Below are 17522 nucleotides of genomic sequence, written 5' to 3'. Positions count from 1 at the left end.
GTCTACTTAAAATTGTTGAACCACGCACGCTCGCTGTGGCGTGTTAACACACAAACATTTGACATAAATGTAAAACATCGAAAATAATAACTAAGTCGACTTAGAATCCGTGTGTTGCGACATGGCTATAAATTGAGGGAAAATATATGTAAAACATTGAGCTACATACACACGTTGCAACGTGTTAACTTGCAAAATTTAAACCAAAACGTTAACTAAAAAATTAAAATAATGAAAAGTATAGGAAATCAAACTTAAAAGTGAAAACATGTTGGGTTTAAAATAAAAAAAGTCACAAATTTAAAAAAGATGAAAAAAATATAAAATATAGGGATTAAAATTAACAAAAAAAAATGAAAAACAAAAATATATTAACAAAGCACAATGCATTGAAGTCGGTAATAGTGTGTGTATATATATATATTGGTATAAAGGAGTTTTATGACTGTCGATGTCTAAAATTTTAAGTCGTTCAATTTTTATTTTATATTTTATACGTAAAATAAAGAATTCGATTCGAATATAATAGTTAAACATATGATAAAATGTTGTTTATTTTATAGTTGCGAATATAATAGTTAAACATATGATAAAATGTTGTTTATTTTATAGTTGTGATATTTTGACAATGTAGAATGAACCAAAATGTAGTTTGAAATTTGATGTATTACTTAATTTTGATGAATAGTCAACAGATTTACGCTAAACATAAAAGTAGAAATGGTACTAGCCCCTTAAATTAAGGGTCCGATTAAAGTTTAAACTTTAAAGCTCCCATCCATTTTTAAATTGTAGTTACACTTTCTGAATTATTAAATTTGAATCTATTCTTATTTCTTCTCTCTTTTTTTATTAATACATTTTTTAACAACTTTACACACTCATCTACTCATACTCGTAAACTATTTTATATTCTTCTTATACGAAGCAACCAAGTCCCCAACGGATTGCGTCACGAAGATGGAATCATGAAGAAGTACTGTTAGCTAAGGCTTAGGTCTATGTTTCCGAAGACATAGACCCCATGGAGCAACGAACGTTGGGTTTTTGGCCACGAGTTTAGAACTATTTGTTTAAACGATCGTACAAAGCACCAAGTGTGTTCGAAAATCGAAATGACGACATATAGTCAGACAAATTAGCGCTTGCAAGTCATAAAAAGTCAAAACCGACGGAATTAAGAAAATTTTATCTATTTTTTATTGAATAAAGTGTTGTTTAATTACTATATATTTTTTTAATTTATAATGCACTCACTAAACGGTCAGCCTTACATGTTTTAATCGTATATCATAAAATGAAATGTTATTTATTTTTAATTTGAACGTAATATATAATATTCATTTTCTTGTGAAGAAAATGAATTAGAACACGTACTGTGTAAATATATTGCATTGGTCTCCATTACTATAAAAAGATGCTCTTGTACACAAACAGAATCACCCTCACATCCACCAATCTTGCTCTTAAGTATGAACTTCTAATTCATATATTTCTTTATACTAATAATAAACTTCTTGCTTACACTTTGACCAATTATATTGTTTACATAAACAGGACTTGCAGGCTTCTTTCTTGAACCCAGATGGAAGCCAATCCAATCACTACAACAGATCATTCGCTGTAAGCACTTAACATTTTACTTAGTTTTTGAGTTGCACACTAGGTGTTCGATAAAATGCCCCAACCAACTTTTCACACATTTTGTTTCCGAAACAAATTGTAACATCCTAGGCGAAACCCACATCGGCCGTGAACATGAGAGATCCTTGGTTCATAAGTAAATGTCCCGCCTCTTAAATCACCAACGCGTTTTGGGCTTAACGCTAATGGACGAGAGGAGAGCTCCACAGTTAAGCGTGCTCAGGTGAAAGTATTACCAGGATGGGTGACCTCCTGGGAAGTCTTCACCGAGGCAACCAAAAACTAATATGTGGGCCCTTTGTGGGCAAAGCGGGCGATATTGGTGGTACGAAAGGCCGGATGTTACACAATCATAGTAACATTTACATCTAATTCAATTCAACTGTCATCTAAAGCTTTCAATTGATAATTTCAGGAAACAAACCAAACTAGAAATACCCGAAAACATCATCACCAGGTTCTTGGGAGGCTTAAATGTAACCGCAAGAAAACTCCTTTTCAGGGTCATATCCACCGGCCCGCTCCCACAACACATGGCATTCATCATGGATGGAAACCGACGGTTCGCCAAAAAATGGCAGCTTACTGAAGGCGGGGGCCACAAAGCCGGATTCTTGGCGCTCATGTCGGTGCTAAAGTACTGCTACGAAATAGGTGTGAAGTATGTGACTGTTTACGCATTCAGTCTTGATAACTTCAATAGACGCCCGGATGAAGTTCAGTATGTAATGGACTTGATGCAAGAAAAGATTGAAGGGTTTTTGAATGAGTTAACAATTGTTAACAAGTATGGTGTTAGAGTGTTGTTTATAGGCGATCTTAAAAGGTTATACGAGCCGGTTAGGATTGCAGCCGAGAAAGCAATGGAAGCCACTGCTAATAACACGCACACTTATCTTTTGGTGTGTGTTGCTTATACTTCCTCACACGAAATCCCGAGGGCCATTTATGAAGCTTGTGAAGAAAAGAGTGGTGGAAGTGGAACACAAGTTATGATGAATGAAAATGGGAGTGTTAATGGAGATTATAGTAATGGAGATTACACTAAGGGGGTGTTTGGTACAGAGAATTGGAGGGTGAGAAATGGAAATGGAAACAATTCTCTTGTTTGTTTACGAAAGAAAGATGTGAGAAATGGAAATAAACCATTTCCATTTCTCCATTTCCTTTTCTCTAAAAAAAGCGGAGAATTGATTTCTCTAGGGTTTCATTTCTCCATTTTCCTCCTTTTCATTTCTCCCATTTCTCCAGCCTCTTCAACGATCGCATACCTCCACTGGAATCATCTTCTTTCTCCAGCCTCTTCTGACCTCCACTGGAATCCCAATCCAATCCAAGGCACCCCTTCTCTGGTACGCTCTCTTTCTCTACTCCTCTGATCTTGTGTGAGTCTGCATATTGAAGGTATCAATTCGTTTTTTTATGCTCATTACATGTTAACAAATCCAAGGCCCGAACCCGTGTGTTAACAGCCCAAACCGGTATCCTAACAACTACCTAATGAAATAAAGCTTAAAAACCGGTTACATCATTGTAACCTAAACAAAATCATGAACTAACCAAGAAATATACAGTCTAAATGCTGATATAATCAAGAATATTAATGTGCTAAGTTCGTATTATAACAGCCCTCAAAACAGTGGCCACTCTCATGGCCAATCTGTTAATATTTTCCATGTGAAATAGTTTGAAAAACAACTCTTCTTGCAACCATTGAACCCTGGAACTTTATCACATATTTTCCAGCAACTAGGTATCCTTTTTTGTTTGTATAAAAGTATTTTGACGAAGCTATAAAAGTATTATAAAAACCGCGCCTTAAAATACCCTGAAACGACAGTTAAGTGGCTCGTTTGATCAAGAACTGAACCCTATAGTCTAAGTACCGTTATGATATCATTTTAACAGCCCACATATATTATTTTAAACATATAATCTGACCCGAACTTGTTTGATGTGAAAACATACATTTTAAAACCGAACAAAAGGCCTAACGGGCCCAAACGAACCAAAGCCACTATTAAGGTTCCGAGAACCCTATTATCAGTATGAAACTTTTATTAAGTCATTTGCAATATATTATAACTGGCCCAGGACCGTGTTGTGGTGAGGAACCAGTTTTAGTCAATAAATGTGGCAAAGGGCATTCTTGGAATAAAAATATGACAGGTATATAACTAAAACTACAAAACAGAAAATATTGATTTTAAAACAGAAAGCTGTAAGTTAAACGTGTTTATTTTGAACCCTGAACTTTGTATAAATCAGCCCTGAAAGATACCTATAAACCGTGTGTTAAAAAGCATCCGAACCGGCACTTTGGTAACCCGTTTTAATAAGAAACGACACCTGCAGCCTACATGATATTATGACATATTTTTGCAGCCTTAAATATACTATTTTGATTATATATAATCTGATCTAAAACTACTCTAAGTGAAACATCGTATTAAAGCCAAACTAGAACCCGAACGGGCCAAAAACCGGACTCGTACTCGTTAGTGCAGCTTTAAAATATTTTTAAAACCTACGTAATGTAAAACAACTTATTTTTATGTACTAATACAGGTCGTAACACACTTGTTAACCAAAGATGAGTTTTGTTAGAAATGCACCATAAATGTGCTAACGGGCCTAAACCGAAACAAAGCCATATTTCGGTTCCGGGCAGCCTAATATCGGTATTAAACTTTTTTTGTAAATTATTACCACGTATTTTAACAGGTCCCGACATGTTTCGCAACTAAAACCAATTTCTAAACATATATAAAAAGGCAAAGGGCATTTTCGGTAATAAAGTGAGTTGGGTATAAACTTACAAGTTTGAAAAAAAAAGTATAAGTTTATAACAGAAAAATTAGACTATGAACCTCTTAAAACTTACAACGTGCAGCCCTTAAAACCGAAGCCAAACTTGCTGGCGTTTGGTAACCCGTTTAAGTGAAAACTAACTCAAAAACCAACCCGACATGCGACTCTATTAACTTTTGAAAATTTAACAAAATTTCCAGAAGTTAAGTGTACATATTTAAGGTCTTAAACTTGGTAAAAACCTGTTGATAGAGCTACTGGTAGTAAAGCAGTTGACCTTGGAGAAGAAGATGTTGTTCAAGAGACGCAAAAAAGCTCACCTGTTGATATTGAAGACTTTGATTTTGTTGATGAAGCCGTTCCAAATGTTGATAGATCTGAAGGACAAACAGGAAGTGTAACAAGCAAGCGCAAAAGAGGTAGAAGCACGGATGCAGATGAGATATATCGAGAGTCTTGCAAAGATATCAAGGAAGTTTTGCTTCGATTTGGGGAGATGGTGGGTGAACAACTTAGCAAAGAAGGTATGGAGGCTCGTGAAATCTATGAAAAGGTTAGTGATGAGTTGAAAGCTTTCCCAGGTATCACTACGAAAAAACGGTTCAAAGCAGCTCATTTGATTGGTAAAGATGTGGATCTAGGACGTTCTTTTCTTGCGTTGACAATAGAAGAGAAAATTGAGATGGTCGAGTTGTATACCGATGGTTCAATGGGATAGTTGTGTATGGTTGAAGTATGTTTTGTATGTGAATTGGTTTTAACTATGGTTGATGTTTTTTGCTTAAAAACTATGTTTTGTATGTGAATTGGTTTGATCAATGCATATTTTGGTTGGAATTTATGCATCTTTTTATATGTTTTTTATTTTTTAATAAATATTTGTTATGAAAAAAATACTTGTGCTAATGATAAAGTTGATATAATTCTCTGTTTATTTCCTATGTACCAAACAAGAGAAATGATTCTCAGCTATATTTCTCTACTGAAATCTCTGTACCACCAAACAGAACAGTCAATTCTCATTCTCCAGACCAATTCCCTTTCTCTGCAATTCCATTTCTCTATTCCATTTCCCTGCAATTCCATTCTCTGTGGAAATCATGAGACGGGGGCTAAAATTAAAGTGGTGGATCTTGATAAACATATGTATATGGCAGTGGCTCCGGATCCTGATGTGCTGGTCCGGAGTTCTGGTGAGACGAGGCTGAGTAACTTTCTGTTGTGGCAAACTGTTAACAGTGTGCTGTATTCACCAAAGGCTTTGTGGCTGGAGATGGGGCTGTGGGAGGTGGTTTGGGGGGTCTTGAAGTTTCAGAGGAGTTATAAGTATTTGGAGAAGAAAAAGAAGCAGGCTTGATCTTTCGAATAGTTGACCGTGTTACGACGACTTGTTTGTGACACCAACCAACCAATAATGAGGTACCCTAAGTCCCTAACTACATCTTTCGAATAATTGGTCGTGTTACGACGACTGGCTTGTAGACAGTTAGTTAAAGATGTATTGTTTGCTATTTAAAGTCTATATATATTAATATTAGTGTTAATTTCACTTTTAATATTTTCTTTTTCTTGCTTAGTGGGGTTAAGAAAATTTCGTATGACTTAAGATGTTTTTGTATTTTTTTGAAAAGGTGACTTGATTTAAAATATTTAGTATGATACTCATGAGATCGATAATATTATAAAATTGATATTCAAATATATATATTTATAATCTTGCGGTGTATTGATTTGACTTTTGTAAGTGTAACCACCACCCAATGACAAGTGAAGCTCGGGTTCGGGTTCGTTTATTAAACAAGCTTAATATTTAGGCGCGTGCTCGTTTAAGCTTGGCTCGATTTGAGCTTTTAACGAGCTGATCTCGAGTAGCTCACTGACGACTTGGCTTGTTTACACCCTTTGTAGCTTCCTTGACTAAATCTTTGCTATGTATCTCCACAAAAATAGCAGTGCAACTAATTCTGGAGTTTCTAAACACCTTGGAAATGCAAAAGTTACACATGAAATCCCTTCATAGTCATTTGAATTTGCTTTTAACGTGATTTATCTTCAACAAAATAGTAGGTAAATGAGTGAAATCTAATGATTTAACTAAATGTGAGATTGATGGGTCAAAAACAAAAGTTGACTGAAAGTGACACCTAGTCATACATGGCACAATTTAAGTAAAACTGGACCAAACAATCCAGTGTGTAAACAATTAATAGGAACATGTTGATGAGAATGCGAAATTAGCAGCTGAAAACTCTTATAAGTTTAGGACAAATAATTTGGTGTTTAAATTTTCAATAATTTGTGCTCAAATCCTCAGGTTGTGTACACAATCTGAAATGCTTGTAGTCTGCAATCTGCATTTGCCTATTGGCTTCACCAACATTTGTTTGATTTTTTGGCCAATCGTACTTTCTAAAATCCAGCTATTCGGATGCATTCATGTGCTGATTAATAGTATGTTAGGGTTGATAATCCCATAAAATGTATTCGCATGAATTAAGATCTCAAAACGTATTTTAACCTTGAAGTAATAATGTAACATCATGATATGAATTCAATAATAGTAAGTACACAAAATATATTGTGAACTCCTTCCCATGTACAATACTTTTACAAATGAACTAAACAACTTTTGCAGCTTAGTACTTACATCTAGCGCCTTTTCAAATCAAACTCATCACAAACTGAAGACAACAGTGGTTAGATCCTCGGGTTTACATAGTAGAGAAATTGTTTACCTGGCTTAAAAAGATACTTAGAACCATATGTTGAGCGGATTACATCGACTAACAGATGATAGTGCAACAAAACATATAGGAGGACTGGTGTGACAGCAAACACACTAATAAAGATGGGTATCCATTTCATTTCCGTATGGTATAGTATAAAGAAGCTGACGCTGAAAGTGATCATCATAGTTGTTATGGATAGGAAAAGAGTTACCAGACCTAACATCAGCTTTGTGGGTAATGAGTCCACAAAATCACGTTCGGCGTAACGAGATGTGAGGATGGACAAGAAGGTGAGTATGGAAGCTGATGATAAGAACAAGGATATGGCATCTGCCACTACAAATACAACAAATATTGGTCTCCGATAGAAGATAGGAATACCATAGTTTTGACTATATCCACCTGGAACTGTAAAAGCTGCTGCAAATACTATCGTGGCAATAAGTGCTGCAACGACCATACATTGACTAGCGGTTCCTTTCATCCACTTCTCACCTTCTACAATAAGTTCTTTGTGTTCCTCGGTGAATAACTCGCGTGGTGTCAGACCGTCTTTGTTCTTTCGTTCTCTATAAGAAGGGGGGATCATATTCCTTACCTCCTACAACATAAACAAATAAGAATAATTATACAATACTTTATGGCAATACTAATACAGAACACACACTCTTATTATTATAGAGAAAAAGGAAGCAACAACTTTGATAGGAATATATGTACCTTGAACCATAATAGTTATCTCTGCATCTGTAAAGCAGCTCCAGACACATCTGCAAGTCGCTCTTTCATGGCACTCTTTCCAGCCAAGTGCAACATGTTGTTCTCGTCTGCATCTCTGAGAGGAGTTATCAAATCCTTCATGAGCCTATCTCGTATAATAGATTGTAGATACCCTCATGACGATCTTTGACGGCAATATGAAATATAGTATGATTGTAATCGTTTACCTTCCACATTAGATCAGGATATCGACGGATGAGCTCAACTAAAAATTTAGCATTGCCCATTTCTGCAGCAATAAACAGTACCCGAGAAGAGTGTGTTTCTTTTAAAGTTGATGCAACGCGCATTTTGGTAATATGTTTGGAAACTAGCTTTTGTAGGTACCACGCTTGATTCTCCTTTGCAGATTCTCGCTTAACTATGTTTTGGGTGTTAACATGCATGCTAACAATATGTTTAGAAATGAGTTTTTGTAGTTCCAGAGCGTGATCTCCCTTACCAGAAACTGACTTATTGTCTTGCTTAATCATGTTTTGAGTTTCAACATGCATGTTCACAAGATGATCAGAAATTAGTTTTTGTAATTGTAGAGCTTGATCAAGCTTTCTAGAATCTGACTCGGTGTTTTTCTTAATCGCATTTGGCGGCCCTCCCATTATGTTTTGGGTTTCTGCCTCCAGTTTGTCAAGAAGTTCAGAAATGAGTTTTTGTAACTGCAGAGTTTGAACGACCTTTTCTGAAGTCAACTTCTCCTCTTGTTTAGTCGAATCAGGCGAACCTTGGAGTATTCCATCAATTTCTGTCCTTGGCTTTTTGGCAATATCTTCCCAAACAATTTTTAGTAGCTGCAATGCTTCACTTTCCTTTTCATAAACTCCAATCGTTAAACCGATTAACGCAAAAACTGAAAGTAATAACGAGAAAAAAAAAGTCAAATTGATTTATAATATGACCATCAATATCTACTTCTCTAGGATTACATTATTCTCAATTATGCATGTCATGTGTGTGTGTTGATATAAAGGTCTAAAACTAACAGAGTAAAGAGAATCCACAAGGAGTGGAGATGTTCACCTGAATTAAGGCTTCTTTCGATGATATTAGATTTTGTTTCCGAAAACGCATCAGGCTTTCGAGCCAAAATTCCAAGTAGATTCCCAGTTTCTAGCTTTGGATTCGTTTTCACTATCTCCAGAGCGACATCTAAAAAAGTCCCACAATCACTATGTGTGGAAAAGAGTTTGAACAAAAGCAAAGCAACTTATGTTTATTATTATATATTACACTGATCATAGTGAACAAAATCTATGTATATGAAAATGTGTAATATCTACATAGATATAGTAGCCGAAATACTTACCGAACATATCAGCCTCCACACATTTCTCAAGAAGCCAACCCTGATTCTGAGGGTTCCAACCATCATCACTCAACTCGTTTGAATTTTCATAAAGATACTTCACCACTTCATAGTTTCCGTACAAAGCAGCCGAATACAGTGGCATCATTTGTCCCCTTGCACCAGGGATTGACAACAAGCCCCGGTTCTTTTCCACCATAATCCTCATCGTTTTAATGTTTCCAGCTGCAGCTGCTAAATAGAGTGCGGTGTTGGAATTTTCATTGACAAGTTCCAAGTCTTCCTCTTTCATCATATCCACCAAATTTTTCACAAACTTCTCTACGTGTTTGTTTGTTTTCACCGATGCTGCAACGTGAAGTGCTGTTTCTCCATTTTCCGTGATGCTATACCTTACTAACCCCGGGTCCTTGTCAAAAATGGCTTTTGCAGCTTTCCAATCACATTTAACCGATGCCTCGTATAGAGGGACACAAAACTTGAAGTACATTTCTCTTTGGGCTTTGATGAAGTTTCAATGCAAACAGTGCTTAATCAGTACCCTTTTCATGCCAATATTATTTTCCCTAAAACTAACTAGATTCAATTCAGATGAACACGGGCAATAGTTAACTTACGCATCACTGATATCAAAACTAAAATATTACTAAACACGAACCATAAAACAAATGGGGTTTTCTTGTTCATGTTTGTTCATTAAGAAAATGAGTGTTTTAATTTTCATTTGTTAATAGCATAAACGAACGGTTCATGCATGAAGGTAAAATGCCACAAAAAAGCAAACAAACATAACTGAAATTAGATAGAGGAACATAATCAAGCGAACACCAATTAAAAGTAAACGTGAACTTCAAACTGTCACGGCTAAAAACTTAATAAAACTAGACTAAATTGTAACATATGATATTTTAATTTCATTAAACTAGACTAAATGTTTAAATGACTATATTAACAAGCGTAAACTAAGGAACTTAAATGAATGTAAACACGTTAACATAAACGAGAATCAACATGTGTGCATGTTCGGTTCGTTTACTAGATTTATATCACAACATAAGTATAGTCAAGCACAATGTAAGTATGCAGAAATTACCAGCAATTAAAGACCAATTGGGTAGATTCCGTCTATTCGATTTTAATCTTCTTGTTCTGGTAAAGGAAGCAGCAGCCCGATTGTTGAGTTGTTGTTGATGGTTTAAGGGACTCCGTTCGTCTATTGAGGTTAACTGAGCACCTGTTTCCTTCGCCATCTGTTACCGACATATAACAATAAGTAAACTGTAAACTTAGTTGTGTGATACAACTGAAAATACCTCTGTGACAGAAGGAGCTAGCAACTATTATTATTAATATTATTATGTAATATGTATGATTGAATGTAAAATGAAAGGCCGTGAGTTGCGTTGTGTGATCAACTGGACATAAATTTGTTCCATGACTTATATAAGATTCAACTTTTTAAAGTCAACGTCAACGTCAACGTCAACGTGTATAGAATTTTGCATGTTTGTACCTATTAAAAAAGAATCTTCTAAGCGTTCACATCTTAAAAGACAAAGATTTGTTAAATTACAGTTGTATGTTTTTTACCAACGGCTAAAATACCAGAGTAACAACGACAAGAAGGGAGCACCGAGCACCAAAGCCTACAACCCAATCAAATGAATCCATATGAAGGGTGAGGGCGTTATTGGGGTTCTGTATAACATTAGGGGTATGCCTAATAAAGAGTTTTTAGAAGCTTTTAGCTACAAACTTAAAAAAAACTAATATTTAATAAAAAGTCTTGTTTAGCTAGAGTAGTTAAAAACTTTTAGGTTAGATGAAAAAGCTTGAAGCTAAAATGTCAAACTAATACCGTTTATAAAAAGCTAAAAGCTTTTAGGTTATGTGTACTGGGCGGCAAAGAAGGGCGGCCAGGGCGAAAGGGGGCGAGAACACTGCCTCTCCTTGGTGACAAGATGGGGGCGAGGACTGTTTCTCGCCTGCTTGTGAGTGGAGTTTATTATTATTATATTTGAGTGTGTGTGATATATATACATGTATATATATATGCTACAAAAGCATTACACCCCTAAAACAAAAACCAATCATTTGCTAGCGGGGTGTCACATGGCGCAAAACACCTCATTTTGTAGCCCCCCACTACACATAGCCTTAGAAAATTTTACAATTTTGGTACTTGAATTTACATCACTTTCAGTTAATTTACATAATAATTACATATTTAATTCTTGTTCAAAACTAACAACCCCATGACTTTTTAAAAAGCCATAACCTTTTCACACGTTATTTTTTTTATTTAAATTGCATCATAAAAACGAGCATTTTATTCTCTTTAATTTGATGATCATATTGTTATACTTTTTTTAACTTTAAAAAATTTACATATTATGTGATTACATGTTAGGATCGGCAACAAGTCGAGTCAGGCAAGCCCGGGTCATGTGTAAAACCAAATTAGGGTCAGAACGAGTCAATGCAAAAAATGGCTAATTTAGTTTGGTTCGTGTCGGTACGGTTTTGAGTCGAAAGGGGTCAAGTCAGAATAGGTTTCGGATTAGAATGATGCACCGCGCGAGCACCTAACTAATTTTATTAAAAGTTCCAGCTTCTCTGCCAAACACCTAAATATTTCTAAAAAGCTACGGCTAATAGTTACCAGCCACCAACTACCAGCTAGTTTTGCCGAACATTAATACCAAGTTATAGCGAAAGCATATAATCTTTTTGTTAATAGCATGCATGGAAAAGTTGATTATCACAATTTAATGATTATCCTAGTGGTTATACAACTTATACTTTTGAGTATCGCTAGGTTACTAATAGGTCATTTGTTTAAAAATCCATTATATTTTCTATATATTTTTATGTTCAATCTTGTTTATGGTTTTGAATTAGCTACTACTATCTGAAAAATTAACCACAAACTGACATGTCTTTATAGTTATTTTATTTTATTTTATTAGAATTGATAGATATATGGATCAAACCTTATGAATTTGAAAGTCAGATTATCATTAAGATAATAATTAAAATCATATCTATGTACTAGTTGTTTATTAAAAAAAAAAAGAAACTTAGTAACTCTAGGTAGAGGTGCATAAATCGGGTTTTTTCTAATACCCGGATTCAGGTATGGACCAGTTTTGGGTATGATCGGGATTGGAAAATCGGGTATTGAGAGAAATCGGGTAGGGTTCGGGTAGGGTATTGAGGAGAAAAACTCAACCCTATGTACCCGGGTAGGGTATGATCGGGTTCGGGTATTGGAACCGGGTATCTGTCCGGGTACGACCGGGTATTAATACCCGGTTTTGAATTTGTAATTTTTTATACATTTTTAATTTGTTTAAAATTTAAATTTGCTTATTAATGTATAAAAATAATTAAACTATATTACAAAAACCATAAATCCACTTAATACAAATTATTTACTTAGTAATATGCATTTTACAAAAACGTAAACATAAAAGTTGTGAAGTAAACATAAAAATATACTATAAAAACTCATGTATTATTTCGGGTATTAGAAAATTGGTATCGGGTATAGCCGGGTATCGGGTATAGGGTATGACCGGGTCCGGGTATTTACGGGTATAAATCGGGTACGGTTTCGGGTACGGGTATTGACCTCAAAATGCATACCCTATCCATACCCTACGGGTAGGGTCGGTTCCGGTTTCCGGTATAGAATACCCGGGTATAAAAAAAACCGGTTCCGGGTATTTTTCTCGGGTCCGGTTTCGGGCACTGGTTTTTTGTGCATAACTCTAGGGAAAAATATGCCCACCCTGGCCCATTTGGCATATCGACCCAACAAGTTTTTAGAATTTATTACTTTGCTATGTTAATGAGAATCTTGGTAATCGTACATATTGTAAGACTAAGAATTAACTAGTTTTATACCCGTCCGTTGGACGGGTGTTTTTATGTCATAATGAAATAAGTACTTTTTCTTTGCATTCTAATAAAGAAACATCATTAGTTTAAAAAGAGCCGATATGTGTACAACATTTCATCAAGTAACAATAGTTACCTTGACATGCCCAACAAAATATTTGAATAACAATAGTTACCTTGACATGCCCAACAAAATACTTGAATGTTGTTGCATAAGGGTGTGTACTGTTCGGTTTAGTTTTGAGCTCTAACCTTCTTTTATTAGGTTTTATTAACCGAACGGTTATCGGTTAATGGTTTTTGGTTAACATATGGGACAGTTTTATGTTTGATTAATCCGGTTAACCGATTTATATTTTTTATGAAAAAATAAATTTGGACTTAATCAAAGCTTTAACACAAATACACAAATTAGATAGCGAAATAGTTGCGGCATACAAGTTTTCAAGAAACAACCAAATTGCCCTCCTGTGGGTATAAAGTTACAAATTTCATTCAACTCAAACTCAAGATTTCATTAATTAGCATAAACCATAAGCGGGATTACTATACAATCTTAATTTTGGCTGTTACTAAGCAAGCACAGCTACAATATTTTATAACAAATGAACCTCACAATGGTCCAGAACTCCAGATTGTTGACCCAAGTCTTGAGTTTGACCTTTGGTTTCGCCAATTGTCCCTCAATTTTAAAGTTCATAAATAAACGAAGTATAGCACACTGCACTACTGAAGCCAGCGAATGTAGCAAGCAAAACCAATAGCACCCCGGTCACATTAAGCTGTAGAATTTTCGCAAATATATTCAGTTCTCGGTGAGTTTGACTTCAAATGTCAAACATGAAATATTGCATAGTACTATCTGTCTTACTTGAAGATAAATTTACATCAAAATTCAAATCACTTACCTTGCAGCAGAAAATATAAATATGCAAAACCAACCACGAACAGATGCATAAATCCATGCATAGTGTCTCTACAAAGAAAATAAATTGCAGAAAAAGTATTAATATTAATAATTAACATATTATATTCATGATATACTTTTGTTGGTGTCATTGATGAAAGAAGCAAGAAAAAGGCATGGACATTGGAATTGCACCAGAACCCATTTTAATAATAATAACAACAACAACATGCCTCCTAGATAAAAATGTGTTTATGTGTAAAACATGTTACCTGTATCTAAGACCGTATAACTTATGCATAGTTCCATTCCCCTATCATCTCATCTCACAGTAGGTTGAAAAAAATTGTACAAAGTAAGTTGGAACTTACTAAGTGGCCAAACACTCATGGAAAGAAAATTGAACTGAACACCATCATGTTAGGATTATGTGCTCTCCAACACCAACGATTAAACTCAATCTTACCATCCGAAACCTCTAGAATTCATCTTCGTCTGAACCATCAAAAAAAAATATAATTACAAATATATTAAACGAACATACAGATATATATATATATATATATATATATATATATATATATATATAAGTGTGTTTGTGTGACCGTGTGTGTACATGTCATCAGTAGTTTACCAGTTTATAGGGAAACTTGCATATCCTTGGGGTGTATAACCGGCCTGTCATGGCTCCATCCACTTCACTCCATCAAACAGCAGCATCTTCATTCTGGAGCATCTGATCAAAGTGCCAAGCACCTGAAATTGAAATATGGATTACTATTTTTGGTAGATATGGTATTGGTATCTCAAATAACAAATGATCATGATGTCAAACACTTTAAATTTACAAGTACAGTCACATTTATAAAGTTAAATGAAATTCAGATGATAAAGTAATTACCCTTTGCCGACTCTTCTTAGTTGAGCAACATACTCGGATATCTTCTAAATAGCCTCAACCTTTGATTAGATGAATATATTATCAGAAGCATTATAAGCGGAAGGATTAAGTATTTATAATATTAACCTGTTCAGCAAGAAACTCGCTCTCGCACATCATTGTCCACTGTTTTCATTCCAAATACGAATCTTGGCCGATATCCCAAGCTGCTGCTGCTGCTGCTGATAATTAATCAGAGTTGGAGCTACCTACGAAGCATGCCATTCAGAGGTTAGAAAAATTGATTTGAAGAACCCTAAAATCTTAGAAACATAACGGAGAAAATATACCAATATAACACAAACCTGGTGAAACAAAGCGATTGAAAAACACCTCTTGTGATCGATCGAATGGGTTTCGATTTGAACAACCACTTTCTCTCCCTCTGCCTCTCCTCTCTGACTCTCTCTTCCCTTCTCTGTGTGTATATATATATATATATGACGGTTTTTAAGTGAATGAAACTGCATATCAAAAACCACCCTCGCGACGTGGAGGTGAAAACGGAGGCAATGATAACCACCCCCAACCTCCTCTTCTAGAAGCTATTTACTCACTTATTACGGTCACGATTTCACCTCATTCTAATCTGACGGTTGATATGCATCCAAAATATGGTTTACCCCCACCGGGAACCATATATTATATAATTATATTATATGATTTAAATTTTAAAAATTTTTTATCGATTGTTGTTTTTGTTTTTTATTTATATTTTGAGTTATGATTTTTTTTTAATTTAATTTTAAAAGGTTTTTTGTGTGGTAACAAATCTTTGTCATTTTTGTCTCTCTTTATATTTTAACTTTACCCTTAAATTGAATTGCATGCAATAAAATGTTTTAATGTACATGTTCTTGTTTGATTACTTTTTTTCCTTTTGTGTTTTAAACTAGAAATGTTATAAAAACTTATTTACTTTAACATTGAGTGTGTTCTAAGTGTTCTGTTCTACAAGTTTGACATTCTTTGTGTATTTAAACATTGATTTAAATAGTCACCTTCTAAACAGATGTTATAGTTTAATTGCAAGAATTTATTTAGAGCATAGAAACTCTAATAAAAGTCATTTTATTGCGTAATACAATTAAATGTATTCTTACATCAATCACACAACGCTTGTCCATCATCTATTTCGAATTCGTGTTTGAATAAGCAACTAAAAAACAAGAAAAGTAACGAGGGTACTAGAAAGACGCACAAACAACGTAGTATAATTTGTCATTGACTCACGAAGATACAAATTAGTTTTTAATATCTTTTTTCTTTCTATTCGTGTTTGGACCCGTCATACACGGCCTTCACCTTTGCACTGCATAATATATAATTCTTTTTATGTTTTTCTTACGTTTTTTAGTGTAAAACTATAAAGTATCTATCTTCTAATTAAAATTAGTCTCCTTAATTAACACGTATAAGGAAATGTTGTTGTATTGTTCGTTATAGCGTTTATACTGTTGTTGTTACTTTCTAAATAAATTTTTATTATTATTAATTTATTATACACACTTCTCCGTCATTTTATGTTTTGATAAACAAATAAAAAGGCCGGAATAACCTCCGATCATATTTCATTATTTTTAAGAGAAAAAAATTACAAATTTTGTCATTTTGAATATCTAAATTTATAGATTGGGTCCTTTGCGAAAATAAGTTTCACTCTATATCCTTTATTTGAAATTTCACCTTGGTTTTCGTCCTTTACACTATGTTTCTTAGTTAAGACACACCATATGCATTGTCTACAAGGGCATTTTAGTCTTTTTGGTCACTTAAATAATTACATTTTCATTCCACTGTATATTTACACAACTACCCTCCATCCTCTTCCTTCCACAGTTTCCCAAGAAACCCATTTTCGTCATTCCAAATTCACACAATCATCCTCAAAACACACCCACCTGCAACACACAATCATCCTAAAATCAAATTCACACAAACGAGTAATGATCTAATCGATTTATTGAACTTCATCATGTTCCTGCTATCAATTCTGATCCTCAAGGCGGAATTTAGCTGAGCACGCGCGCCACAACACCAACTGAGTTGCAATCATAGTGGTCTTACTCGCCGGAGCGTATTACCGGTACACCTTCCTCATGTACCTTACCTTTGGTTCATGTTTTTCAGCTAATCGGTTTTGTGATTTTCGCTCATGTGGTAACTGATAAAGGATCGGGTCGACCCGTATTGAACCGGAATTATGAGGCTTGTTACTTACCGCAAGGGGTATATTGATAAAAAGCTAGATCTATGACCCAACCAGCGACTACCAAGCGCCACCACACCAACGCCTCGACCATCACCATCCTCGCCCCAAATTGAACATAGGACGGTTAGGGTTTCAATCTGTAACCCTTATCTTATTAATCCCATTGGCTTCATTGTTAACTAATATGGATGTTTAGATCTGGATGGGAGGTGGCAGCTAAAGAACGAAACCGGTGGCGATTTGTGACGGTATTCCAGCTATAGAGGTTGAACAAGAACCAATATTCTAAAAGA

At 34.9% G+C, this 17522-nt stretch overlaps 1 protein-coding gene, 1 long non-coding RNA gene and 1 pseudogene across 3 annotated transcripts; 1 reads left to right on the top strand and 2 right to left on the bottom strand.

Annotated features, from left to right (window-relative positions):
* The first annotated feature begins 1404 nt into the window (after positions 1–1404).
* LOC143530385 (dehydrodolichyl diphosphate synthase 6-like) lies at positions 1405–6019 on the top strand. The gene is made up of 3 exons (XM_077025933.1): positions 1405–1623; positions 2060–2696; positions 5561–6019. Exons 1-3 carry the CDS (start codon positions 1586–1588, stop codon positions 5810–5812), a joined length of 927 nt encoding a protein of 308 aa, XP_076882048.1. The 5' UTR covers positions 1405–1585; the 3' UTR covers positions 5813–6019.
* A 1028-nt stretch (positions 6020–7047) lies between these two features.
* LOC143530406 (uncharacterized) lies at positions 7048–10689 on the bottom strand (annotated as a pseudogene). The gene is made up of 6 exons (XR_013134846.1): positions 10581–10689; positions 10361–10517; positions 9268–9768; positions 8982–9110; positions 7905–8811; positions 7048–7785 (listed from the first exon to the last, which is right to left on the bottom strand). The product of XR_013134846.1 is annotated as an uncharacterized LOC143530406 (transcript).
* Positions 10690–13543: 2854 nt separating this feature from the next.
* LOC143530384 (uncharacterized) lies at positions 13544–15338 on the bottom strand. The gene is made up of 5 exons (XR_013134844.1): positions 14979–15338; positions 14712–14833; positions 14449–14572; positions 14079–14146; positions 13544–13952 (listed from the first exon to the last, which is right to left on the bottom strand). It is a non-coding gene; the product is annotated as an uncharacterized LOC143530384 (long non-coding RNA).
* Positions 15339–17522: the final 2184 nt, after the last annotated feature.

Source organism: Bidens hawaiensis, unplaced genomic scaffold (genome assembly GCF_021521415.1).
Source record: "Bidens hawaiensis isolate Kalapana, Puna unplaced genomic scaffold, B.hawaiensis_p1.1 tig00008945_1, whole genome shotgun sequence".
NCBI classification, from domain to species: Eukaryota; Viridiplantae; Streptophyta; class Magnoliopsida; order Asterales; family Asteraceae; genus Bidens; species Bidens hawaiensis.
This window is presented reverse-complemented; position numbering and strand designations above follow the sequence as displayed.

Coding starts and splice junctions, on each gene's coding strand:
- LOC143530385 (XM_077025933.1), top strand. CDS start 1,586: ATGGAAGCCAATCCAATCACTACAACAGATCATTCGCT. Junction 1,624..2,059: donor ACTACAACAGATCATTCGCT/GTAAGCACTTAA, acceptor TGATAATTTCAG/GAAACAAACCAAACTAGAAA. Junction 2,697..5,560: donor ATGGAGATTACACTAAGGGG/GTGTTTGGTACA, acceptor GGAAATCATGAG/ACGGGGGCTAAAATTAAAGT.